Below are 27,096 nucleotides of genomic sequence, written 5' to 3'. Positions count from 1 at the left end.
TTCACTTTAAAACCTGCATTTCCTGGTCTCTTGCAGAGCTCCCTTCCTGTAAACCATCCAAGCTGGGACTGGGTAAAACTGTAACTGGGTAAAACTAAAACTAACTGGGTAAAACTAAACTCTTCTGCTTCTTAAACATGCTCAGGCCACCATCTTCTCTGTAAACCTTCTGAAACAAAAACTTTTCTGATGGGCAATAAAGAGACTAAAAAATACTTGAAAAAATTACTTTTTAAAAGAAAACTGGAAGGCCTGGAAGGATTCCTGAATCATTTTTGTTCCACTTGTTCTAGGGGGAAAAAAATCCCTTTTTTCCTGAGAAGCCAAGGTGGATCAGCAGTGTCAGGGTCTCACTCATCCCTGCAGGACAGAAACCTTGATTCCAGCCTTTTTGCTCCACCCTGGCCAGGTCCTGAGCAGAAAACTGGAGCAGCCATCAGCTCAGCATGAGCAGGTGGCTGGTGCAGGGCTGAGACCCTGGGTGTGAGGGCTCTCAGAGCTCTCACAGCAGCCAAGAGACCTCTTACATAACGTTGTTTATTGAACAGAAAACGGCCAAAGTCCTTTCTGCTGGGGCTCAGGGTGGCAGGAGATAAAAGTGTTTGCACAGAGCTGACAGCAGGAGCCCTGGCAAGCTTTGGCAAGGACACACCAGGGCTGCTCTGTGTGAAAATCCAACACCACGTGGATTTTCTTCCCTGCTCCAAACACACACCCCCCCCTCCAAGCAGCAGCTGCAAGTGGGAGCACTTCTTTGTGGTGGCAAAAGGTGACTTTCCTCCTGGAAAACACAGGAAGGGCAGGTTGAATGGAAAGGCAGCAAAATTGCAGTTTCTGAACTCAAAATCCTGCACCAGGTCACTGAGTGACAGCTGAGCTGAAGGCATACCTGGCAAATTTAATTAAAATGTTGTCCTGGGGTGCCTTGCCTTTCCTTCCCCACCCTCCCATGCCTTGCCTCAAGAGCAAAAACTCTCCTGCCCTCCTGGAAAATCAACTCATGGTGACTTTTTGCTGCTAATAATTTATGGCCAGACATGTGAACACCCCAGAATTCCCCAGGTGACGTGCCTTACATCTATCCAGGGGTTACAGCTTCACCACAAATAGAGAATATTTTGCCATCCCTCGTCAGAAGCTGCAGCAGCAGCCCCAGGGCACTTCCCTGGGATGTGGGAGAGCCCCCAGGAAGAGCCAAGCAGCACATGCCCAGCTAAAAAGCCCTGGCACAAAACTGGGAGAACTTCAAGACCCAACACCAGCCATGCAGACTTGGGCAGATCCAAATTCAATCCCACTGGGGTTTTTTGGGGGGGGAAATGGTCATAAAATGAATAAGGTGGGCTGCTCTGTGTCCACCCCTGCCAGCAGGGGCTGAGCTGCTGCTGCTGCAAGCCAAATTTTGGGAGCCCTGTCTGCTCCCAAACCTTGAATCCCCCAGGGACCATCAAAATCCAACTCCTGGTCCTGTGGAGTGCCTGAGAGTGGTGTCCAAACATTTATTGATTCAAACAAAGGGTGCTGTCCCCAAATCCTGGTTCTCACTGGCATTCCCTGCCCAGCCTGCAGCACCCGAGGACAGCCAGGGGCAGGAGAGGCATTGAGAGGATGCAAAAAGAAACCCCAGATCCTTCTGGCAAACTTTTGTGGCCAAATCAGGAATTTGTGGCTTCTCTTTGGGCAGTGCTCTGACCTGCTGGCACCAGGAAGAGAAGGAGCACCCAGCTGTGTCCTGAGGAAAAGCAGGAGGGGGAAGTTGATGGGATGGATCTTTCCAGAGCACAGGAAAGCAAAGGGATCACTGCCCTTGCTCTTGTGCTCCTCCAACCCCTCCCATCCCTGCATTGATGGGTGTCAGACCTTCCCCACATTCCTGTATCCAGATGGATCTTGGCAACACCAGTGCCCACCCTCCTGGCAGAGATCCTGGTGTGCCCAGGCCCTTCCCCACCCTGAACCTTCCTTTTCCAGCTCCTGGCACCTGCCTGTCCTCTACAGACACCCTCAGAGCTCAGCTGGAGCCACAGAGGATGGCTCCACAGGGCAGCACAACGCCAGATTCCAGCTTTTACAGCTGGTGGTTTGCTGTGCTCACCTCTCTGAGGAGCACCAAGCAAAGAGGAGCAGGAGCTGGGAGGGAGAGGCAACAATGCACCAGGGCAAGGGAATCACTGAGAGGTGGTGGCTCAGCCTCTCAGTGGGCCAAGATTGTCCCTGGAAGTCACCCAAGGATCCCAGCCCAGGAACACAAAGCTCACAGGCCAGGTGATGGCAGAGGAGCCCCAGCAGCCCTGGCTGCATTCCCCAGACAGCAGAGGCTGAGGGATGGCTGCAGGTGGATCTTACCTGAGGTTTTGGGGGGAGCACAGAGGGGAATCTGGGGTTCTGGCCATCAGCCCCACGGCCTGACCCCGAGCCACGTCCCATCCCACCCAGGCAAGGCAGCACAAGCTCCCCAGCCCGGACTGAGCCAACACACAGCACTTCTGTCCCAAACCCATCCCCGGGCCCCTCCTCCAGAGGGGGCTGCCCCCATTCCCAGGCTCCCTTCCCGAGGCAGCCTGAGCACAGATGGGCCTGTGAGGAGCCAGGGCCATGCACAAAGTCACACAGCACACGGCAGGGTTGAGCAGATTCCATTTAATGTCATGTGCATATATATCCATACATTTACTTATGTCAATGGTTCGGGTGTGCGTGATGCCAGGTCTTGAAAAATCTACTCCTTGGGTTACATCTGGGAGCACCAAATCTCTCAAAAATCACCTCAAAAATCAGCTGGGCTGGGCTTGGGCTGTTGAAAAACCGACTTTTAGCCCCAAAAAGCTGTGAACTGAAGGCAGAGCTGAGCCCTAAATTCCCACCCAGCTCTGCAAATGCTGTTGCAAAGGGCTTGGCCAAGGAACCCCTCCCTCCTTCCTTCCCTCCCTCCCTCCCAGGGAGACAGAACTGATAGGGAACATCCCCAGGCAGAGCAGCAGAAGCAGCATCCCACCAGCTCTCCAGGGTTTTGGCCAAGGCTGAGGAACAGGGCAGAGAGGCAGAGATAAAACATCCCCAAAAAAAAAAAAAAAAGAAAAAGAAAGAAAATAAAAAAGGGAAAAAAATGACACTTTCACCACCACGGACGCACAGAAATTGGCTTGTCTTTTTTTTTTTCTGGTGCCCAGGGGCCAGGACTGGCAGCTCCTGGGGGAAGGGATGCCCACCCTGCCCTGTGCTGCATCCCAGCAGTCGCAGGGTAGATTTTTCAAGGCCTGGAGATGGCTCCCAGGAAGGCTCCTCCCGATTGCATAGCATTTATTTCAGATAAGGCACTGTTTTGCCCAACAGCAATTCCACATCAGTGCAGTTTCCATACAGTCCACATCGGATGGCCTACAGTGCAATAACATCAACTTAAAGGCAAGGTTTGGAAGAATAAACCCAGCTTTAAATTTCAACTGAATTATTAAGAAGATAAAGGAAACTACATTTTTCAAAAGCCTTTTTTATTTTCCTTCACCATTGTTGTTTTACAATACAAATATCACCTTGTGAATACACAAAAAACCTACAGAAGATAACTCTGCTTCACGTAAAATACAGAATGGATATATATATATATATATTTATATATATATTTTTCTCTTCTTCATTCTTTTTTTTTCTTTTTATATAAAAACTATTTTTGTTCTGCACATTGGCAAGTTTAGGATAGGAGACTTCCCCAAACATACAGTATGTATGGTAGGAGTGGAAACTTAGAATTACATGCAGTTTCTGCACAAATATTTTAAAGAAATAGATTATCTTTGTTGTTTTTCAACAACACTCCAGTAAGGGGATGGAGAAACCATTCATAGTTCACTCAGTGATCATTTGTAAAATTCTTAAAAAACAGGAATTCATGGCTGTTTTGCTTTTTAAAACCCAGCTACCAAGTAGACAATAAAGTGATACTTTTTTCAGCTTGACCTGCCCACAATGTGTGAGCAAGGTCAGACCCTTTTTTATTTGGTGGGGTGGGAGGTTTTTCCCTACACGTGGCAATTTCGACATTATAAGCAAATTTCCAGTTTAATTTAGCTATAAATGCAAAAGTTAGTAATTATACAGTATATATAATTCTGCTTTCATGGAATACTTTATTTTAAATAAAAACATTTAAGACTGCCTACTGACCATACAATCAAGACAAGAAAGGCACTAGAAACATAGACAAATCTCTCTCTCTCCCAAGAAGCATTTTCTTTAAATTTTTTTAACTCTCTATTCTCTGACATGTAAAAATCTTTTTAAATTTAATTTTTTTTTTCATACACATTTTGAAAAATAAAGTTAGGAAATACTTAGAAAATCACTTTACATTTTTTCTCTCTCTCTTTTTTTTTTTTTTTTTTTTTGGTTTTTTTTTTTCCTTTTTTTTTTGCACTTTTTTGACACAGTCAGTCACTGCAGAATCTACAAAATCAGGATTTACCAAACCTTTCTGTGTCTATCATCTTATTCGTAGCGCGGTGCAACAGGTAGAAAGATTTCTTGATTTCACCCAAGGCAGATATTTAGAAACCTTCATATAGTCATTTGCTAGAAAATGGCTTACAGCCCAATCTTTGGGGCAAGAGATATGAAAAGTATGTTTTCCCAAGAAAATAATATGCTTTGTTCCCAGACGTGACTGGAAAGACCAGAACTCATGATATAAAAGCTTTTTCATCTATGTTGTCGCATCATATACAAAGGAACGTGGTGATGGGCAAATGCAAATCCCAACTCTATCAACAAGAAATGTATAACAGTGCATGATCAGTTAAATTCTCTTTATTGTTGTCCAACGCAGATCCTTTGGAGAGAAAAAAAGATCACAGTGCTTACCAGGTAACTGAACAGGTCAGGTCCAGGGAGCTGCTAAAGAAAGGGGTTAGGGAGCGGTGGGTTTTTGTTTATGGCATCTTCTCTTGGAGTTGTGAGCACTTGGGACAGGTCCTTGGGGGGCTCTGGTGACACTCTCACGTGTCACTCACCAGGCGGCTGTACTTGACCTGCCGGCCCCGCGCCAGCGCCGGACACCGCAGGGGCCAGTGGTAGGAGCGAGGTACAATGCCTTGGACATTCTTCTCAAAGTACTGGAAGGGCTTGTACCACCAGACCCTTGCCAGGAGGTTCGTTTGGGAAGCTTCTTTTAGCACCTGCGGGGCGAGGAGGACAGGAAGAGGATTGCTGAAGGGCGGGGCCTTAATTCGCACCGCCCTCCGTTCCTCGGTGGTTGGTGCCCTGTGATTTCAGGGTCCCTCCCCTGATCATTCCCTCCCAGGTGTGTCAGTCACCTCTCCTTTCCCCTCCCTGACCCCTCCCAGCACTGTCAATCCTGGAATTCCAGAAGGGTGTCGAGGGATTGGCAGATTCAAAGGATGCCCTCTGCCCCCAGGGAGGGACTGGGCCATCCAGGTGTCCTTTGTCCCTTGAGACCTCCCCTCCTGTACCTGGCTGGTGGCTCCCTACCCCTTCCCTCCTCCCTTGTGGGTCCCACCTCGTTATTCCCCTGGCCTGCTGCTGCCTGAAGCAATACACCACAGCCAAGCCTTGTGCTGCATTTCTAGCCAGGTGCCTCATGGCCACTTAGGTGCCCTCTGATGTTCACTCAGCTTGGGAGCCACTGGCTTCTGTGCCCATGCTCTGCAGCTCTCCTCACACAAGAGCTGAGGATTCCACACACAAGCCAGAGGATTCCACGCTTTCACTCTGCTCCTGGGCTCTCAGAGCAGTGCTGGAGTCAGGAGTGCCCCCAGTGCTGCTGAGGAATTGCTTCAGCAGAGCTTTGGTGTGGAAACGTTCCTGTCCTGCTGCCTGGGGTGACTGGGGAGGTGGCCCGGGTAGAACACATGGTTCAAAAAGTTCTGCTGGAGCTGTTGCTGGATTCAGAGGCCTGTGGGCCAGAATAAAGCTCTGGATTGAAACCCTCCATCAGAACAGACTCCTTTTCCTCCACCATCGCCTTAAAGCTTCTCCAGCAGAGGTAACCCTGAGGAGCAGCCCCTCTTGAGGGAGGAAGCTCCATCCCAACACCACCAGAGCTCCTACAAGCCTGGACTTGTCTCCACGTACCCAGCTGCAGCCCCCAGCCAGCCAAAAGTGTCTCTGGGGTGAAGCACCACAGCTGCCACTATTTGGTTCAGCAGCAAGGGCCAGACAAGCTCGGGCACACCCTGTCCAGCAATATTGGTAAATGCTCCAACAGGTGCTGTCCTGCTCCCTGCTGCTCCCAAAATCTCACCTCCCAAACAGATCCCAGCCTCCCTGCACACACCAAACCTGCTCAGCCCTGCCTACAGCACCTCAGCTGTTTGGTGGGCCCACAGGAAAGGAATGAGTGGCTCAAAGAGTGGTGTCTGCTCTCCTTTGGCAATGAAAACATCATCCCAAAGCAGGATGTTCTGGAAGGTTGTCCCAGGTTGTTCTGTAAGTGCCTCTGAAATTCCATGGGGCTCAGGAATCACTCTGGACCTGGCTGTGTGCCTGTGGAGCTATGGGAATACATCACACAGCACTGCATTTTCTTCATGGAGGAAAAATCTCCTTCTTTAGTCACATCACTCCTTTTTACACAGTTTTACAGACCTCACGAGTGACTCCAGTTGGTCAGGAGCTTTCTTGCCAATTACTCTATTGGTTATTAACAAGTTGTCACCCTGTATTGATTGGTCACTCCAACCCCTGGTGTGTATGTGCAGGAAAAGTTGTTTGTGAGAGGTAGTTTTCATTTTTCTATCTAAGGGTGTAAAAACAGTCTATACAGGTGCTGGTTGTTTTTTACCCAGTGACAGATTGTTATGCCAAGGAACTGCTCACACCAGGATTGCTTTCACATGGGAACTTGCACAGTGCTAGCTTAACTTAGAAGAAATGACAGGCCAGCCAGAGCAGGCTTGATTTTATAAGGCTTTTCTTTACAATTTTCTCCCTTACTGCAACTTGGAGCCAGGAGCAGGGCACGTCCCAACCCATCTGGAGGAACTCAGAGCCCTGCCCTGCCCTCCACATGCTCCCAGACTGCTCTCCCCTACTTTTTGCTTCTCTCAGCCATGAGCAAGCCCCAGCCCAGAGATCAATGACATCCAACTCCCCTGCTGCCCATTATCCATGCCAGAGCCAGGGATCTCTGCATCCACCCCCCCCAAGGGAACACACAAGCACAGGGCTTGTACACTGAGCTTCATCTCCATGTCAAGCTCATGTGTCAGATAAATCCACTGCTGCTTTTAATTTTAAGGCCAGGCACAAGCCCCAGCAGGAGGAAGGAGAGAGCAGCACAGCAGTGTGTGCTCAGGGAAGGAGCCAGGGACTGGCATTTCCCAACACCCTGGCAGCTCAGGGCAGCAGTGCTGAGCCACCTCCCCAGGCAGCAGGACAGGAACGTTTCCACACCAAAGCTCTGCTGAAGCAATTCCTCAGCAGCACTGGGGGCACTCCTGACTCCAGCACTGCTCTGAGAGCCCAGGAGCAGAGTGAAAGCGTGGAATCCTCAGGCTTGTGTGTGGAATCCTCTTGTGTGAGGAGAGCTGCAGAGCGTGGGCACAGAAGCCAGTGGCTCCCAAGCTGAGTGAACATCAGAGGGCACCTAAGTGGCCATGAGGCACCTGGCTAGAAATGCAGCACAAGGCTTGGCTGTGGTGTATTGCTTCAGGCAGCAGCAGGCCAGGGGAATAACGAGGTGGGACCCAGATGACCTTTAGGGCCCCTTCCAGCCCATGATGATTCTGTGATAGGATCTAAAAATCTGCACTGTCACAACATAAATTCATCTTCTACCATTGTAGGAGGTCTTTATTACATATAATTAACAGCACATGCCACAGATAAGTAAAAGATCTTTGGTGTCCAAATATTTTCTGTGCTCATGGTCAATGTGCTGCTGCAGACTTAAAAATGTCTCTTAACTCCCCTGTCCACTATCCATGGCAAAGACTTGTGCATTTCCTCTCAGAGAATCCTGGAACGTGCAGAGCTGGAAGGGACCCACAGAGATCACTGATCCAGCCTCTGTTCCTGCCCAGAGCCCCCAGCAATCCCACCCTGGGCATCCCTGGAGTGTCCCAACCCTCCTGAAGCTCTGGCAATCTCAGGGCTGTGCCCATTCCCTGGGCAGTGCCAGCACCTCTGGGGGAAGAAGAGCCTTTCCTGATCTCCAGCCTGACCCTGCCCTGCACAGCAGAGGAGGTTTCAAGGTTTCACCTTCCTCAGCACTGTCAGCTCCTCCCTGATTGCTCCAGTTCACCAGCCAGGAGAACTCTCCACCCCCTGGAAACACTTTCAAACACCAGTTCCTTTTTAGCTGAGGCCTCCACCTGTACCTTGAGTGACCTGTGCCACAAGCCACAGAGCACAGGAAAACCCCAGCTGGCCTCAAGAACCAAACTAAACAAAAGCAAGGCAAAAAAAAATCTAAATGGTTTGTTGTTCTGTCACAAATGTGGCCACCTGACCCAAATTCAGAAGACTTCAAAAAACTGAGGTTAGCCAGGGGTGGGAGAGCCCTGCCTGCCTTTGGGAAGCCCTTCCCATATTTTTGTGCTCAAGAACCCAATGAATGATGCCTCTTTCTCCCCTGCAAACCCAGCAGCTGGGAGGAAGAGAGGGACTCTGCACAGGACATGGGCGAGCCTAGATATTCCCACCCCCCCAGGCTAGAGCAGGAGCATCCAAGGAGTGGGAGGAACTCACTTGCTGGTTGGCCATTGTGTGGTACCACCAGAATAGCCTTGTAGTGATGTAGTAAGCCACCACCACGTCCACAGTGTAGTGGTCATGAGCAAGGAGGATGCAGAACATCCCCACCATGCTGAGAGCCCAGCAGAGCCAGTGGTACCACCAGAGTCGCCGTGGGGAATCTGCAAAGAAGCACAAGCAGGGGTTATCACTCCCAAGGGAAAGCTTATCAGGACTACTGCAGTGATTAGCAGAGGTCATGGACTGCAATCCTGGCTGACACAGAGATGCCTGGGCTGAGATTAAGAGCAGGAATGCTGAGATCACAAAATAAGTATCACTCTCTTAAGGTGTAACTTCAAATTGTACTCAGGGGTAATGAGATCCTTGAGATATAATATACCCTGGCCAGTCAAATCAACCTGCTTGTGTTCAGATGAGATACTGGGAAGGAATTGTTCCCTGGCAGGGTGGGCAGGCCCTGGTTCAGATTCCCAAAGCAGCTGAGACTGCCCCTGGGTCTCTAGAAGTGTTCAAGGCTGGGTTGGATGGGGCTTGGAGCAGCCTGGGACAGTGGGAGGTGTCCCTGCCATGACAGGGGGTGGGATGAGATGGCTTTTAGGTCCCTCCCAAGCCCAACCCTTACAATCCCCCTGGTGAAGAACTTCCCCCAATACCCAGCGTGAGGCCGTTTCCTCTCACCATGGAACACGCAGGTATTTTAACTGGAATTGGCTTCATGAGCACAACAGAAACCCCTGAGTGAGGAAGCAAGCACGCCAGAGGAGGGCAGCAGGGCACTCACACTCTTTGATGAACAGGTAGGTGAGGGTGAGGATGACGGTGTGGCCGCTGTACAGGTAGTCCCCACACATGTTGTGGGAGCCCGTGATGGACAAGCCTCCGCCAGCAATCAACTTCATTATCCTTCTCAGGTGAGATTCCCAGTCTCCAAAGAGCTGGTGGGACAGCAAAACACAAGAGCACAGTAAAATATCACAGCTCAAAGCAATGGTTTAAGCAGCAATTTGGCCTTTCAGTTCTCTATTGTATTTGCAGGGATCCCTGTGGCAGGGAGGAATGATGACTCTGACTCCATGTTCTCAGAAGGATCATTTATTACTTTATAATTCTATATTATATTAAAGAATACTATACTAACTATACTAAAGAGTACAAAAAGGATACCTACTAAATGCTCAAAAGCTAATAATGAAAACTCGTGGCTCTCTCCAGAGTCTCAACACAGCTTGGTCCTGACTGGCCAAAGAGTGAAAACAACTCACAGCAGAATCCAATGGAACAATCACCTGTGGTAAACAATCTCCAAACACATTCCACATGTGAGCACAACACAGGAGAAGCAAATCAGGTAAGAATTGTTTTCATTTTTCTCTGAGGCTTCTCAGCTTCCCAGGAGAAAAATCCTGGGCAAAGGGATTTTATCAGAGAATGGCACAGTTCTGCTCCCCTTCTGCTCTGATCCACAAGATCCATCAGCAGATAAATAAATAATAAATCCTCAGCCTTTCCCAAAAGCTGGCAGCACATTTCTAGCAGGAAAAGGACTGGAAATGAGACACAAGTGTTTTGATGCTTTGCAGCTCCTGTAGCTGGTGCTCAGGTGAGATTTTCCTTCTGCTCAAGAGGCAGCACACTCTAAAATAAATGAGGCTTAACTTAGTTCATGTTGCTGGTAAGAGCACAGGCCCTACTGGTGATCATCCAACAGAGAGCAGGAGGAACTGCCCAGACTGAACAGCCAGCTGCCAAAGCCAGGATCTGATGAACAGAGGAACATCTCATCCAAACCCCAAGGCCTTGGAAAAGTCTGCTAGATTATTTCCTCCTGCTTCCCACTCCAACAGCAACATCTGTGCTGTCTGGCAGAGCACAGGGCCTGACTTGTGCTTTGAACCCACAGCAGCCCTAACAGGGATCTCCCTCCACACCCAGATTTGCCCTGACCCACCCCAACCATGGCAGGGGCTCACAGAGCACTCCTGGAAAAATTTCCACATCCAAGCAAACCAAGTCCTTCCCAGAGGACACTCTGCTCCCTCTCCCGAGTGACCGAGGGCAGCTGGCACTGCCCAACGCTTTTGCTGCTCTCAGCTCTTAGCCAAGGCCAAATATTAAACAAATCCACAAAAAATGGGTGCCATGGGACAAGCAGGATGTGTGGGGAACCTCTGGGACCCATCAGGAAGCAGGGACTAATGGATCAGTGCACACCTGTGCTGGTGTTTGAAAATCCACGGAAACCACTGAACTGTCAGAAGGAAACACAGACCCACCCCAGGCTGGCCATTCTGGTTTTTATTTTAAAGCTTGGCCTTGCTTTAAGAAGTGGAAATTAATAATTTCTGACAGACTTGAGCATGTTCTTTGCAGGAATTAAACACTTCCTGCTAACAGTTGCTCACAAACACTGAACTGCTCCCCAAAGCCCACTTTTCACAATCACACAAAACTCAATAAGGTGTGGAGAGGTTGTTCTTTTCCCACCAGTACACTTAGGGCTTTCAAGAAAACTCCTTAATCTTATCAGCTTGTCTCTACTTGAGTAATGAGAAGGACTTGCCAAGGCCATAAATTCCCCAAATTCCCCAAACAGGCAGATTTATTCACTTCAGCTCATAAATACCTGTGTTCTCTCTTTTTTAATTTCCTAGCAGCAGGCTGTTCAAGCACAGTGATGAACCCTCTCCTACTCATTTCTCTTTCCAAAATCTTTCAAAAAACCACAAAAGTTCTGCCTTGACAAACACTGGCTGGACTTCCCTGAAGAACCAAAGCTTTGTTTGGATGTGCCAACCCTCACCAAAACAAGGACAGCACATGGATCAAGTCCAATCAGGCTTTTACTACTTGTACCTCAGTGATTTTTACAACTTGCCAGCTGATTTATGGCTGTGCTTGTGCCCTTTCTCCTGCTTCAACTGCGTCACAGCACAGCCAGCCCCAGGAATTGCAGCAAGGACCAGGATTCCAGCAATGCTGGAGTGACCAGGGGTGGATGCAACACCACCAGCTCTGTCCCATCTCCACCCTGAGCACGTGAATTACCCTCCCAGGATGACCACAAGGGTCAACACCTCTGTCTCAGTAGCCTGGTTTCAACCACAGCTTTCACAAGCCTAATTTATCCCTGGGAGTCAGGGCTGGACTGGGGAGGAGGTGAGAAGTCCTTGTGCTACCAGAATTGCAAAAATATGTGCAGGAGACAGCCTTAGGAAAGTCTCTCTGGGCCATTTCCAACCACAAATCCTAGTTGGATTTGGCACACTGAGGTGTGTATTTATTTAGAAATCAGTGACTCACACATGGCAAAGGTTGCACACCTTCAGCAGCTTCAGTGGGGACAGGGACATGCTGATCATGCAAATTAGTTGAAAATGGCACAGAATTTGGGTAGCTCAGTGCTTTGAAAAGGGTGGGAATTCTTGCACTGCCCTGCAGCACCTTCACTGAGAGGGCAGCCAGTGACCTGCAGAAGGGTGTCCCTGGCACACCAAACCAGCACTCTCAAAGTAAAATTATAAAATGGTTTGGGCTGGTTTGGGCCTAAAGTTCACCCATTCCATCCCCTGCCATGGGCAGGGACACCTCCCACTGTCCCAGGCTGCTCCAAGCCCCAATGTCCAGCTTGGCCTTGGGCACTGCCAGGGATCCAGGAGCAGCCCCAGCTGCTCTGGGCACCCTGTGCCAGGGCCTGCCCACCCTGCCAGGGAACAATTCCTTCCCAATATCCCATCCATCCCTGCCCTCTGGCACTGGGAACCCATTCCCTGTGTCCTGTCACTGCAGTTCCTGTTGCAGGGTCCCTTTCCAGCTCCCCTGTGTCCCTTCAGACCCTGGAAGGAGCTGTGAGCTCTCCACACACCCTTCCCCTCTCCAGGCTGAGCATTCCCAGCTCTCCCAGCCTGGCTCCAGAGGGAAGGTGCTCCAGAGCCCTCAGCATCTCCATAACCTCCTCTGGACCTGCTCCAACAGTTCTGTGTCCCTCCTTATGCTGGGGCACCAGACTGTGCACAGAATCCCAAGTGTCCTCTCACCTGAGCAGGGCAGGGGGGGCAGAATCCCCTCCCTTGGAAACAAGTGTGAGAAAGCAGTTTTGGCAAGAGCAGGGTGAAGGGGAAACAGGCAGATGAGGGCAGGCAGGAGGAACTTACCTTTGGAGAACACTTGAAATGCATTCCAGGTACTGGGAGTGTAGTCACATACATGGTAATACACCGGTACAGGTATAGTGTGCCAACGATACAGAAAAATCTTCTGCTAATTATAGACCTGGCAGGGAGAGAAAACAGGCACAACTAAGGAGGCAAACAAAATCCACAAAGGTAAATAAAACAAAGCAGCAGCAGCTGGTTTCTCCTGATGCTTTGGAAACTCGTGACACTCTCGGCTTACACCTGGGAATGCTGAACTACTCCACAAATATTCCCACGCCTTCCAGGCCAGGAACACAGGAGCAGCACAGCTCATGCTGCCTTTGGAGGTGATTACAGGAAATCTAAGGATTAGGATGCAAAAGCCTGTGCAGATTGGGTGCTGAAGACCTTAAAGGGGATTTCTTGCCCCACACCCCTCCCTTAGCTGTGGCCAGTCACTGATTTCCTATTTGAGGTAGGGGATAAAGTTACAGGATTTTCATTGTGAGATGAAAAGGAGTGAGTTTATTTCAGCTGACACACAATTTAGTGATTACAAAGAGTCTCCTGTATAACCCAGAGGAGTGAGAGAACACATCTTTCCTGAGCAGCATCATAAAGGAAGCAGTTCACATCAGCAAGGAAAGCTCCCAAATAAAAATGCAGAGCTGGCCTGGCTGCAGGACAGGGTGTTTGCAGGGCAGCCACTCAGCAGCCACAGCTGCAGGGACATTTATTAGAGAGGGCTGATGCTCACAGAGAGAGCAGATGCAGATCTGGGGTACTGTGAGGTGCTTCTGCAAAATCAGCACGAGCACCTGGGGTAAAGGATGGGCTCGGGAGGGACAGCCAGCCCCAGAACTGCCCCACTGGAGTAACACCTAAAAACACCTCAGAGAAAGACAATTAAACCCCTCCTGGCACATCCACCCAGACAGGAGCAACCTCTGGAGAGATCCTAAGGAGAGATCACTGCCAGGGTTACAGAAATTGGGGGTGAATCCAATTAGAGCAATCCCCCTTCGTGTGCCACTGGCTGCAAACCCTGTGAGTTTGGTTCATTTTACATCACTGCTCTTTGCACTCACGGCCATTTCCAGCTGCAGGTTCTGGCATTCACAGAATCCAAGAACAGTCTGGACTGGAAGAAACCTTCAAACTCATTCCACCTTCCACTGTCCCAGGCTTCTCCAAGCCCCATCCAGCCTGGCCTTGGGCACTGCCAGGGATCCAGGGGCAGCCCCAGCTGCTCTGGGCACCCTGTGCCAGGGCCTGCCCACCCTGCCAGGGAACAATTCCTGCTCAATATCCCATCCATCCCTGCCCTCTGGCAGTGGGAAGCCATTCCCTGTGTCCTGTCCCTCCAAGCCCTTCCAAAGAGTCTCTCTCCTTCTTTCTTGGAGGGTCCATTCAGGCACTGGAATTCCGTTGTTGCTATTTTGTTCACTTCAAAATAATCATATTCTTATCAAGCTGAGCTCTTTCAAAATTCAAAATTGGCCACCTTTTAAATTTTTCAGTGCTTTTGGCATGGCTATTAAACTGGAGTGCTCCACTCTTGGAGGAGTATGAGTTTGCATGGCCAGATCAGTAACACCTTGAGTGCCTTGATTTATCAGAAAAATTCAACTCTTGCAGGCTAAACACATTTTGCACTGGAGTACTCCCTGCTGTAACACACTAGTCCAGACTTTTTTCTTCCCTCTCCTGGTGTAAACATGGGCAAAGCTGTGAGTTAAGGACGATAATTATTAATCTTGTTCCACAAACTGAAATTTAAGTGTGAAGGGCACCATTCCTGTAGAGCAGGGGTTCTCCTCTGCAGAATTTTTCCTCTCATATCTCACCCTTGTGGCTTTTAGAACCAGACATGAACCTGCTTTTTAGTTTTTAACATAAAGGCAAAGAGGGGGTTGGGAATTAAAGGCTGAACAACACCATATGCTGAGAGACCAAAGAAGCATTTCTCCAAGCACTGAATTTCTTTTTTCAATTAAAACTACCACTTGATTTTGCTGGATTTGGCATATTTTAACTTGGGTAAATCTGAGAGAGCTCTGCACTGTAATATAAAGTGAAAATAAATGTGAAAAGCCTCGTATTTCCCTTTCCCCCAGGAGGATTTGTGAGTGTGAGACTCAGAGCCAGCCAGCAAGTGTAACCTCCACATGCATTCCTGGCCCAGAGAATTCCACCCCAGCTCTGCAGACCTCAGCAGGGAGCAGGCTGCTCCTTCAGCCCCGTGAGCCAAACACATGGCCAGTCCTGGCATTGTGCTTCTCCCACAGCATCTGGGAATGCTTCCCAGGGAAGTTCATCGGCCTCAGCAGCTGCCTTGAGCTCCCTGAGGAAACTCCAGAGTGCCCAGCCAGACCTTCTGGAGAGACACCAGCCCAATCCCATGCCATGGACAGCATGAGAATCATGGAATCCCAGAATGTTTGCCTTGGAAAGGACCTTAAATCCCATCCAGTGCCACCCCTGCCATGGGCAGGGACACCTTCCACTGTCCCAGGCTGCTCCAAACCCCATCCAACCTGGCCCTGAGCACCTCCAGGGATGAGGAAGCAGAAGTGAGGAAGGCCCATCTGGCCCAATGCCCTCCCTTTATTCAGGAATTAAGTTTCCAAGGGAGGGGATAACCCCACCACAAAAGGGATTCAGCCCTTTCTGCAGCACTGAGTCACCACCCCTTTGGTGTGCCCCATCCAAAGCCACAAGAACAAGGTCCTCCAGATAAAGCCACCTCACTGGGCTCCTGTTCCTGCCAGCACCTCTCCTGCTCTTCCCTTTCTCCTGCTCTTCCCTTTCTGCTGCTCAGCCACAGCTTGGGACCTTGATCCCTCTGCTCATGGATAGGAAAGAGGGATTTTGGTCCTTGAAGCATTCCATGATCAGTGCACAGACTGACCAAGCTCTGGCATCTTCCCCTCACACCAGAAAAGGCCCTTCCAAAGGGGACTTCCCATGGCAGGGGGCTGGAATGGGATGACCTTTAAGGTCCCTTGAGCCCCTAACATTCTGTGATTCTATAACATAAACAAAAACAAACACCCCAAAGCAAATGGGGACACGGTAGGGGGGGACCTTCACATCTGCCAGTGACACCAATATATGTATGTCACCATCAACTCAACCCACACCTCACTGCTTCAAAACATCCAAGGATTCTGCTGCTCCTCACCTACAGGCTCTGCTCAGCTCCACCACAGGGTGTTTGATCCCTGGTATGACCCTATTAACCCCACACCTCCTAGCTGTTTCCCTTGGGTTTAAAATCATGGAATATCCTGACCTGGAAGGGACCCACAAGGATCACTGATCCTTGCCCAGACCCCCCAACAATCCCACCCTGGGCACCCCTGGAGTGCTGTCCAAGCTCTCCTGGAGTTCTTGCAGGCTCCGGGCTGTGCCCATTCCCTGGGGAGCCTGGGCAGTGCCAGCACCCTCTGGGGAAGAACCTTTCTCTGAAATCCAACCTAAACCTCCTCTGGCATAGCTCCAGCCATTCCCTTGGATCCTGGTTCACAGCTGCCCTCACAAGAGCATGAGTTGTGCTCCCTCTGAACAAACAGTGAGTTCAGAACATCATTTCATCCAATCCATGGCTTTTCACCCATGAAAAAGGTTTGAGCTAACCACGAGGCAAACACGAGCAGGGGCGTTGCTCGGTTTCTTAGGGAACATTTGGACCTCTGCTTTCTGCACAAGCAGCTCACACTGCATGCTACTTCACCTTTGAAAACTGAGATAAGAAGATCACCAAGAAGCTTCCTTTTGTTTGGGTGCAAACCAGCATCTGCCCTCTGAAAGCTGTCAGAAGCACTCAAGTTTTGAAAAGGTTTTACTTACTTGTATTTTAAGAGCAGCCACTGAACAAACCACAGTCCTACAAGGATCATGCCGTTGATTTCACAAATAGAAAAAGCCCATTGCACCCGATCAAAGCGATCAAAAAATGCATCTGGGAGGGGAGGCTGCACCTCCTTGGGAGGCACTCGTTCATGAACCACCGAGATAGTCACCGTGGTGAAGACGAAACAAAAAAGTGCATAAATAAAAGCCAGGAAAGTCTTGCCCCACTCCATGGGATACTGCGAGCGCTCCGGCTCCGGCATGGGGATCTTGATCATCTCCTTCTTGAACCCGTTGGGGACCCCATTGAGCTTGAGCGCGGCGCCGAAGCCGTTCTGGCGCGCGGCGTCGCCGGCGCGCACGTGCCCGTTGGCGTGGCCGTTCTTGTGAGCCTCCATGTGGTGAGCCATCTTCAGCCCCTCGATCATGTTCAACAGCCGCTGCCCGCTGTCGGAAGACACCCGGGACAGAGGGGATTTCTTGAAATCCTCCTCCGTCAGGTTGATGAGGTCCCGCCCGGTGAAGTTCTTCAGGGGCTCACAGTACTCCGGCACGGCATTGTCCGTCAGCCAGCCGGTCACCTCCTCGGGTGACCACAGCACCACTTCTTTCATCTCACCAGGGACGGTGGCACATGGGCTTTTTAAAGTGGGCAGCAGTCACTGCGGCTCCAGCGTGGTGGGAAGCTCCTCCTTGGCTTCATCTTGTCCCTGGAATGGGTTTGGCCAGAGGCAGAGCCCGTCCCTACCCAGCCGACACCAGCGTGTGGCCAGCGTAGGAAACGCTCTACTTCATCTTCGTGTTGGCATTCTTCTTCCTGGGGAGGGGGAGAAAAACACAGAACCAGGCATTAGCACGACGTTCAGCCTGTGGTTCGTGGCCAAAGCCAAAATTCCTGCACAAAACCAGCTGGGCTTGGGATGGACAACAGACTCTGGAGGGAAAGAGCAGCAGATCTGTGCTCCAGCCTTGTACACACAGCACTGTCCTTTCCGAGCTCGCTGCTGGTTTCTTAAAAGATTGGACACCACTTGGCAGCTGTGGGAAGCTTGCCCCTGCTCTGTGTTTGTTACATTTTCCATTTCAATGCTCTACTCCATGAGCAGCACCCAAATTCCTCTAACAGTCATCATACTCCTGGATTTAAGGAGCTACAGAACAAATGTTTGGTATTATTTGGGGTAGAAACCTTTTCTACGCCTTACAGACTGGTACCTTAACACAATGTGTGGCACCAGTGATTGAATATGAAACTGTTTTTCATTCTGCAAGGCAAAAATCATAAAATCACAAAATCCCAGACTGGTTTGGGTTGGAAGGGACCTTAAAGCTCATCCCCATTCCACCCCCTGCCATGGGCAGGGACACCTTCCACTAGAGCACTTTGCTCCAAGCTCCATCCAACCCACCCTAGAACTCCTCCAGGTGCCACATACAGTCATCAGCACTAAAAAATTGATGTAGATAAGGAAGGATCTACTGTCTGGGCCAAAAGAGCAGCAGAAAAATCAATAATCAAGCAGATTACCCTGAAAATAAACTGAAGTATTTAGGTTTGCAAGTATTTAGCAGCTATGTGAGGTAAATTTGGCTGTTACCAGGGTATACTGCTCCAACTCAAAAAAATGTTGTCTACCAGATTAATAAAAAGGAACCAGGAGAATTTTTTTTTTTTTTAAGAGGAACTAGGTAAGAAACTTCTATACTCAATGAATCGCAGAAATAGCTTAGAAAAGCTGATTGCTTCCAGTACAAAAGTTACCAGCACACACAAGTTACTTGCTTGGAATCCCCTCCTGAATTTCTGAGACACAGGCAGCAAACAAGGTAGTGATGGCAGTGACCACCACCAGCAAATCCTCAGGTGTGAGGTGTTTATTCAACCAAAAACCCAAACTGCTCCTCCCCAGAGCAAGGAGAGGAAAGCAGTGGAAGCCCCACCATCCCACAGAACACGTGCTCTGCTGCAGCTCATAAACATGAAGTGAGAAGGTAACAGCACAGGGAAAAAAACCACTTCATATTTTCAGAAGTCAAACCAAGCCTTTATCGGCTGTAAGAATATTTTTAGCCTCTTAAAGGCTCCCAAGTGTTTGTGTTTCATCAAAGGGAGCAAAGTTGTGACTGGGGAAAACCAAAATAATTTACCCTACTGGAATGATTTGAGCTGAAGTGGCTCAGAACAGATACAGAGCTTTACCCCTATGACCACACTGCACAGAATCCATTTTTTGACCTGTTACCTCGAAGCTCAGCAAGAAACACAAGGTGCAGTTTTTAATTTGGTTTTCCATGGAAGGACCTGTGATGGTAGAGAAAAGAAAAAGCCTTGGATGGAAGGACTGGCAGTACTTTGGACAGGCCACCTCTCACTCCTGGACACCAGGAATGTGCACATATTTAAATCCACAGAGCAAGGGATGAAGATGACCCTTCCACTTTGTGCCTATCTGTGCTGTTTTAGAGCAGAAGTGAGGACACAGCTCTATTTGCTTCCTTTTCTTTCAATACTGAGGAAGGCTTTCAAGCCACAGATTGCTTCATTATTCAAGTCGTGTTTAGCAAATCAGTATTTAGTTACAGAGCTCTGAACATGGAAAAAGGATGGCCTGAATTATTCATGGTAACCCACATTAGAAGCTCCTACAAGGCCAGGACTGAGCAGAAGCTCAGCTCCACCTGCCCATCTCCGTGTGCTCATTTCAAATCCCAGCTCTGGCAGCACAAACTCCCAACAGACAATCCTTACAGACTTCTTGTTACTTCCCAGGATGGTTCCTCCCAATGATAAAGCCAAAGTTGCTTATTTTTAATGCTGCTCCCCCACCCGAGCTCTGGGCCTGCAGCAGCCATCCAGCCTGGGCACACAAAGTGGGCCAGTATTAACTAAACTTCTTCAGTTTTCATCACTGGAGTGCCTAAATCCCAGTTTCCTAAATCCCTGAACCTGACAGAGCAGCCTCCTGTCCACGCTGGCAACATTTAAAGACACAGCTCAGGAGCCTGTAGCTAACCTTCAAACTACATCTCCACTGCCAGGGAAGGTCTAGATTGGATACTGGGGAAAATTTCTCCATGGAAAAGGTTGTCCAGCCCTGGAATAGGCTTCCCAGGGCAGTGGCAGAGTCACCATCCCTGCCTGGAGGGATTTGTAGATGTGGCACTTGGGGACATGGGTTAGTGGTGGTGCTTGGGGGAATGGTTGAACTTGATGAGCTTAGAGGGCTTTTCCAACCTAAACCATTCCATGAAAGCCTCCAGCAGGTTCTAAGATAAACTCCAGATAGAAAAATCTGTTGCCAGCTGCAAATGGCACTTGGATACTGGCACAAGAGTCCCAAAATGCTGGTGGGACCCCAGGATACCTGGCCTGGCAGCCTGACAAAAACCAACAAATGTGTGCCTTGCAGTAAAACTGCAGGTTTGGGCAATATTGCTGGAAACTACCTTCAGTTCCAAAATGTGCTCTCACAGCACCAGTGCAAATAAATCACTATCAAGCACCTTTTGTAAAAGTTGAGTAAATGACACAGGAGGAAAGGTAATCCTCTGCCAAGGACACAGGCCATGGAGATGTTTTCACTGAGAGTTAAAATGAGGAAAACCAACCAAAATTTTTAACACCACTTCTTATTCAAGCCTGTTTTCACAGCCTGTCTAATGGGGGAGGAAAAGGCAAAAAGGCTTCTTTACTCACACCTCCCAGCTTGTCACATTAAAAATTCCTCATTCCTTATGGTGTGGCCATGATGGGGTGTGGTTTGCAGAAACCATGGGGGACTCACAGCTCTCCCTGACCCCTTCCCTTCCACAAAAGGTCTTCTCCTCTCCTGAAGAGAGAAGGTGGGGAGCAGTGTTAGCTGCAGCCAGGCCACATGCCCAGGCTTAGCGTGGTCCCACAAGGATGAGGCACACACAAACCACAATCAGGTTCTTTAGCCTGGGTGACTAAAAATTCCCTCCATCTGCAGCAGAGCTGCCTCATTAAGGAGCCTGAACCCAAGAAGGAATTATAAATAACAATGTGATTATCATAACAATACCAACTGCACCTTGATAATGATGCTGTGGAAAACCAGTACCTCAAAATACCCACACAAAGAGTGAGCAGGATGAAACAACCTCATCAAGGGCTCCAGGTGGCACCTCCTCGTGTTTACAGGACCTTTTCTCCCTGTTGCCAGCAAACACTGAGGTGCAAACTCAAAACATGAGGAGTAATTTCCACCACCACTTCCATCTACACCTTGGCCAGGGCCATGCCAGAGGATTAAACAAGAATTTGGGGTGCACTGCTACAACCCTGCCTGTCAAGACCTGCTCTTCTCAGATCAGCTGGGCACAAGGAGCAAAGGTGGGAGCAAGAACCTTTTTGGTTAAAGAACAAGATAATCAGCCATGAAGGATCAGCTGATTACTCCTCCACACTTAAAATCATGGAATGATCTGGCTTGGGAGGGACCTTAAAGCTCATCCAGGGCCACCCCATGTCATGGACAGGGACACCTCCCACTGTCCCAGGCTGCTCCAAGCCCTGTCCAGCCTGGCCTTGGACACTGCCAGGGATCCAGGGGCAGCCCCAGCTGCTCTGGGCACCCTGTGCCAGGGCCTGCCCACCCTGCCAGGGAACAATTCCTAATTCCCAATATCCCATCCCTCCCTGCCCTCTGGCACTGGGAACCCATTCCCTGTGTCCTGTCCTTCCATCCTTTGTCCCCAGTCCCTCTCCAGCTCTCCTGGAGCCCCTTTTTTAAGCCCTGGAAGGGCTCTGAGCTCTCCCTGGAGCCTTCTCCTCTCCAGGTGAGCAGCCCCAGCTCTCCCAGCCTAGCTCCAGAGGGGTTCCAGACCTGGAGCATGTCCAAGGCCTCCTCTGGACCTGCTCCACAGCTCCACACCTTTCCCATGCTGAGGACAAGGCCCAGGTCTGGGGTCTCCTTGCAAGCAGAAATGGTCAATTCTCACAATTAACACTGATGAGACAAAACCACATCCACTTAAACCAGTAAAAAACCACCTCCCTTATCAGTTTGTTCATCTTGAAACTCCTCCTAAAGCACTTTGAAACCCAACCAAAGCAAAGAAAACCTAAGCCTTCCGAAATGAAATTGTGCCCTGCTCGTGTTTGTGCTTCTACTCTCTAAGCTTTGCTGCCAGGGCAACAGTCACTATAGAAATCAGACAAATAATTAGCTATTTCAGCAACTCGTCACCAGGAGCCAGGAAATCCTTTCAGAGGCAGTGGTGTGCTCCACTTGCAACCCTCAGCATCCTCCCCAGACAGCCCAGAAAAGCTGAGAGGATTCGACCCTCGGTGAAAAAATGAGAGTCTAAATGAGAGAGGTTCATAAGCACAGCTGGAAGGTACAACAATGGTGTTTTAGCCCTTGGAAACCAAACTCTGAGGTTCACACTGATATTGTGTGCACACAAATAAGCAGAGAAAGCAGCTGCTGTAAGGACTGAAGATTTAATGCCTTCTAACCCAGCCCACCAGTGAATTCCCCATGAATGATGAGCAGCAGCCACACAGAGACCGAGTGCCCCGAATAAAAGCTGGGAGCTCTTGTCCTGTGTTTTTAGAGCACAAAACAAACTGTTCACAGCAGCAGGGCCTGAGTCACTGCTACAGTCACCTCCTCTCCAGGCATTTCATCATGGCCAACAATAACACTCTGACACCTCAATAACTGGACATCCTGTACTTGACAAGCACCTCTGCACACCAATTTGCAAGGGAAGGGAGCTGCCTGCCACAAATTATGTGCTGGATAACCCTAACAAGCTCTCAAGCAGTGTTTCCCTCCCTCCAGGACAGGCTTGCCTCCAAACCAGCATCACCCCTTCTGCACCACTAACAAGCAAGAAACTGCTGGCAGTGTAAAACAGGCCAGTAAAACTGGGTTTGTGTTGGAAATGCAAATATATGCAAATATAAAATAGCTGTAAGTATAAGACTGAGGCACAGGTGGGCTCACAAGTTGCACAGAGCTCTAAGACAGTTTTCCAAGGTCAGCCTCAGATGGAAAACATTGGTCTGTGGACAGAAGTCAGAGCAAGAAGAGCTACTACTATGAAAGAGAGGCTGGGATGAAAATGCAAAGCAACACCCACATCCCCTGAACACAGCTACTTACACAGCTTCAGAGGGAGGGAAAGCCCTGCCTGACTACTACATCAACCCCTGAGCAGCCTGCTTTTTTCTAAATTACTTGATACCAAGAAGAAAACAAAACCCTCACCATATACTTTCTATCCTAACTGAATTTTTAAAAAAACACCCAGAAATTAAAATCCACTCCTGGGTGTAACAGCTCGGAACACAAGCCCAGAGTGGAGCATGGAGGATTTAAAACCCAAAGTACTTGCAGCACATCTGGATAACCAAACAAGTCCCACCTCCAGATGGGAACACCACCAGGGAGTATTTTCCTCCATGAGACTCCAATGATCCTGGAATGGAAAGGATGGAGCAGGGAGGAGGGCAGGGCAGGTTTAAGTTGCAATTATTTCAGGCTGGGAAGTTGCCCCAAGTGAGGGAGGCAGAGCCTTTCTGCCCATTCCAGGTGTAACCCAAGCACCCATTCCATTTTGTTCTCCATTCCATAATCCCAATGTCTCAATCCTAAAATAATTCAACATTTGCAATGAAGTGGGACCAACAGTGGCTTATTTTTGAACAGATGCAATAGGAAATCCATGCTCCCCACCCCAAATGCAAAGAGAGGTGTGAAAATATTAACAGAACATCAGAAATCTTTAAAATTTAGCTTAGTCTGGATATTAGGAAAAAATTCTCCCCTGTGAGGGTGGGCAGGCCCTGGCACAGGGTGCCCAGAGAAACTGGGGCTGCCCCTGGATCCCTGGCAGTGTCCAAAGCCAGGCTGGACTGGAAGCACCTGCAGAAGGTCCCTGCCCATGGTAGGAGGTGAAACAAGACGAGCTTTAAGATCCTTCCAACCCAAACCATGCTGTGATTTTATGAATAATCTGCTCAGACACCAGGATCATCAATGCTTCAACAGCTTCCTACAGCAGAACCAACCCCATAAACCAACCCACACCCCTCGGGCACCACACTACAACCAAACCTTGCCTATGTGGGATGGGGACAGGAGCAGCCCTGAGTGCTGTGGGCTCTGTGCTCAGGCAGCAGCAGGCTCTGGCTGCTGTCCCCAGCAGAGCAGAGCAGAGCTGAGCACACATCCCTGTGCTGCCTCAGGATCTGGGTCAGGCAGAGCCAGGGCAGGGCTGGAAATAGAGCCCCACGTCCTCGTGCAACCCCGCAGACAATCGGGCACTGAGAGTGCACAGCGACGCTCCTGAGACTACCCAACCTCCCCAGACTGATACACAAACTACAAAACACCTTCAAAGGAAAACAGATGAAACACTGAAAAGGCAGGAAAAGTGGGGGCTTTTTCCCTGCAAGGCAGGGCAAAAGGATGGAAGCAGGAAAATAAGGAGAGACTAAACGTTTGTGACATGCTCCATATTTTAATTCAATTAGTGCAGGTGTTTTTGAGGGTTTTGTGAGGTTTTTTTACCTCCAGTGACTACCTAAAAGCCATTTATTATTAGAAAGTCAGATTTGCTGGAAACCTCTGGGAATCTAAGTGGCAGCATGAATTTAAAAATTAAAAAATCATGGGAACAGAAAGGGAAGTTGTGCCCAAGGAAACTGAGAGCAGTCTTGTGACTGATGGTAACGTGGCTCTGAAATGCAGACTCCAGCATAATTTGCCAAACCAGCCATGCAGATTAGGAAAAGGAAACCTGGCAGAAAGCACAGAGAAAACAGATCCTCACTGAAGGCTTAAATCAGTTACTTGGCATATTTTTTAAATATTAGGGTTTGTTACTGGCCATGTATGAGACAGTAGCCAGACCACAACAGTTGCTCCCTCCCAACTGCCTTTGCCAGGGTTGTAACTAAAGCAAAAGAAAACTAAATTTACACGCTACGATTCCCAGCCTAGAATAATATTTCCATATTTCATTAGCAATATAAATATTTTATTTCAAACATCCTGCTTTTGAAGTCCCAACACATCAGACCCACATCAAAGACTCCAAGCCTCCAGAGCTGAAATGTGAATATCCTCATGCACAATACTGTTCTCTGCACTTCAGCTGTTACTTTTCATAAATACACACCATCAACATTAATCATTTTCAATGCCATTCCTCTTGGAAAACAAAACAATCCCTGGGTTTGCCTTTATTAATTTAGTCTCATGTAACATCGAGTGTTCCTTGGTCTGAAAGACAAAACACCACACGTACTCAAGATTATTTCTGAATTTTTGAACACAGAGTCCTCCTCTTTCCAGCAATACCTGCTAATAGTTGCACCAAAAATCAAATAAGTCTCTTCAAGACACGTACCTGCAGGAAGGAGAGAAAGGCTCTTATTGCATAGTTGGTCTAGAAAAATCATAAACACAGGAAAGGGAAGAAAAATTACTGCCAACAAATTATGGGTGTACAGCCTGCATGGTGGGGATGTGTCTTAGAGCCACATCTCCTGACATTGCAGATGAACTGTCCTGGCATCTTCCTGTTTGTGGTTATGCTACAAGCAGGAAAAACCCTCTCTGTTTATGTGCATTTCATCACTGCTGCTCAGTGTTTTGGGCACTGAATGTCACATTTAGATGATTCAACAAGCTCCAAATTTCAGAATTTGATCTCCAGAAACCCAAGCTATTCCTTGCCCAATGCCTTGCCCACAGATTTATCTGTGTGTCAGACTATTCCTACTCATTCCATCCACTGTTCCTACTCAGCTGCTCCCAATCCATGCCAGATGTGACACTCCTCCCATCAGGGATCTGTGACACCAGCAAATCCTGCTCAAATCTTGCTGCTGACGCTGAACCCAAAGAACAGGAATGCAGAAACATCTTCCCTGAAACATGAAGCACTCCTTACAATTTTAACTGACAGATGATTGAAGATCACCAAACAACACTGAAAACACACTTCCTTCCCCACTGACAGCAATGGTGTGACAGTACCACCAGGTACATGTCAAACAACTGCCCAGATCACAAGCAGAGTCACTTGAGGTCATTACAGTGTGTTCAAAGGCTGCAAAATATGTTTTACATATTCCCCTCAGCTCAAAAGTTATGATCAATTAGGTTCACAAAGAAGGAGAAATAAAGGAAGATAAAAAACTCAGATCTTGTCATCTAACTGTCCTGGAAATTATGAATATTTCAATAACCACCTGAAAGCCTCAGAAGTAAATTCCTCCTGCAGACACATCCAATTGCTTCTAAATTCCTTTTCTAGTGGCACAGTTGAGGCACAGGGATGTGCCTGTGTCATGCTGTCCTGACACCTTTATGGAGATGTCCATCAGCCACCTGGCTATGGACAATCCCAGGGAACATCTCTGCAACTGTGGCTCTCAGCCATCCTTTCTTCTGCAAATCACTCCACGACCTGGCACACTGAACAGGAAAGTCTGGATGGCTGGGTAACACATCCACAGGCTGAACTGGTAGGATTTGAAGACATCAATTAAATCAGTTCCAAAGGTAACCTGTAATTCCAGCCAAACAAGGGAATCTCAGCTGGAGGTCCTGTGTAAGTGTCAGCAGCTTGTGTTCCTGCCATGGAAATGAAGCTGTGCTTAAAAATAGAATCCCAGAATGGTTTGGGTAGGAAGGGACCATAAACCCCTTCCAGTGCCACCCTTGCCATGGGCAGGGACACCTTCCACTGTCCCAGGCTGCTCCCAGCCCTGTCCAGCCTGGCCTTGGGCACTGCCAGGGATCCAGGGGCAGCCCCAGCTCCTCTGGGCACCCTGTGCCAGGGCCTGCCCACCCTCACAGGGAAGAATTTTTTCCTGATATCCAATCTAACCCTGCTCTCTGTCAGCTTGAAAATGAACAGTGTTTCACCTTCCAAAGTCCCCCACCTGGGGAATGCTATCATCCACCACTCACCCACAACCCATAAAACAGCTGCAAAGCAACCCAAAACAGAGTACAAAGCTCAGCCAGCACTTTGTCCACCCTTCACAGCCAGAAATAACTAAAAACACTTCCATCAGATGCCTCCTGAATGGGTGGGCATGTGATCCCTCTCCTCCTGCCACAGACGGGATGAAGGGATGTCCAGCTGCCAGCACCGCCTTGAGCAAACTTTCCTTACCAGCCTAGACATTTTCTTTTAACTACAAGAAGGCAAGCCAAAACTTACACTACAGACTGGAAGATGCCCTCCTGCATGTGCTTCCTCTTGTTATAAATAACAAATAGTTATTGGCTTTCTCATTTATGTATTAATTTTTGTTTTGCAAGTTATTACCGGTCACAAAAATCCTGATGTAGTACAATTTGTAATTACTGCTTTTGATATAGTATAATCTGTCAGTTTATGTATG

The 27,096-nt window shown here is 48.8% G+C and overlaps 1 protein-coding gene across 4 annotated transcripts in view; it reads right to left on the bottom strand.

Moving 5' to 3' along the window:
• Positions 1 to 2,625: 2,625 nt before the first annotated feature.
• Positions 2,626 to 27,096, bottom strand: part of SGMS1 (sphingomyelin synthase 1) — a 91,800-nt gene continuing 67,329 nt past the window's right edge. For all 4 annotated transcript variants that reach the window (XM_059851081.1, XM_059851083.1, XM_059851082.1 and 1 more), the window contains 5 exons: positions 16,698 to 17,517; positions 12,864 to 12,981; positions 9,494 to 9,647; positions 8,704 to 8,870; positions 2,626 to 5,171 (listed from right to left, as the gene is read on the bottom strand). In XM_059851081.1, coding sequence (XP_059707064.1) covers positions 4,992 to 5,171; positions 8,704 to 8,870; positions 9,494 to 9,647; positions 12,864 to 12,981; positions 16,698 to 17,314 — 1,236 coding nt within the window. In that variant the 5' untranslated portion in view covers positions 17,315 to 17,517 and the 3' untranslated portion in view covers positions 2,626 to 4,991. The remainder of the gene's footprint in view (positions 5,172 to 8,703; positions 8,871 to 9,493; positions 9,648 to 12,863; positions 12,982 to 16,697; positions 17,518 to 27,096) is intronic.

The sequence above is a fragment of the Haemorhous mexicanus genome, chromosome 7 (genome assembly GCF_027477595.1).
Source record: "Haemorhous mexicanus isolate bHaeMex1 chromosome 7, bHaeMex1.pri, whole genome shotgun sequence".
NCBI lineage: Eukaryota > Metazoa > Chordata > Aves > Passeriformes > Fringillidae > Haemorhous > Haemorhous mexicanus.
The sequence above is the reverse complement of the archived record's forward strand: the minus strand, read 5'-3'. Positions and strand labels throughout refer to the sequence as shown.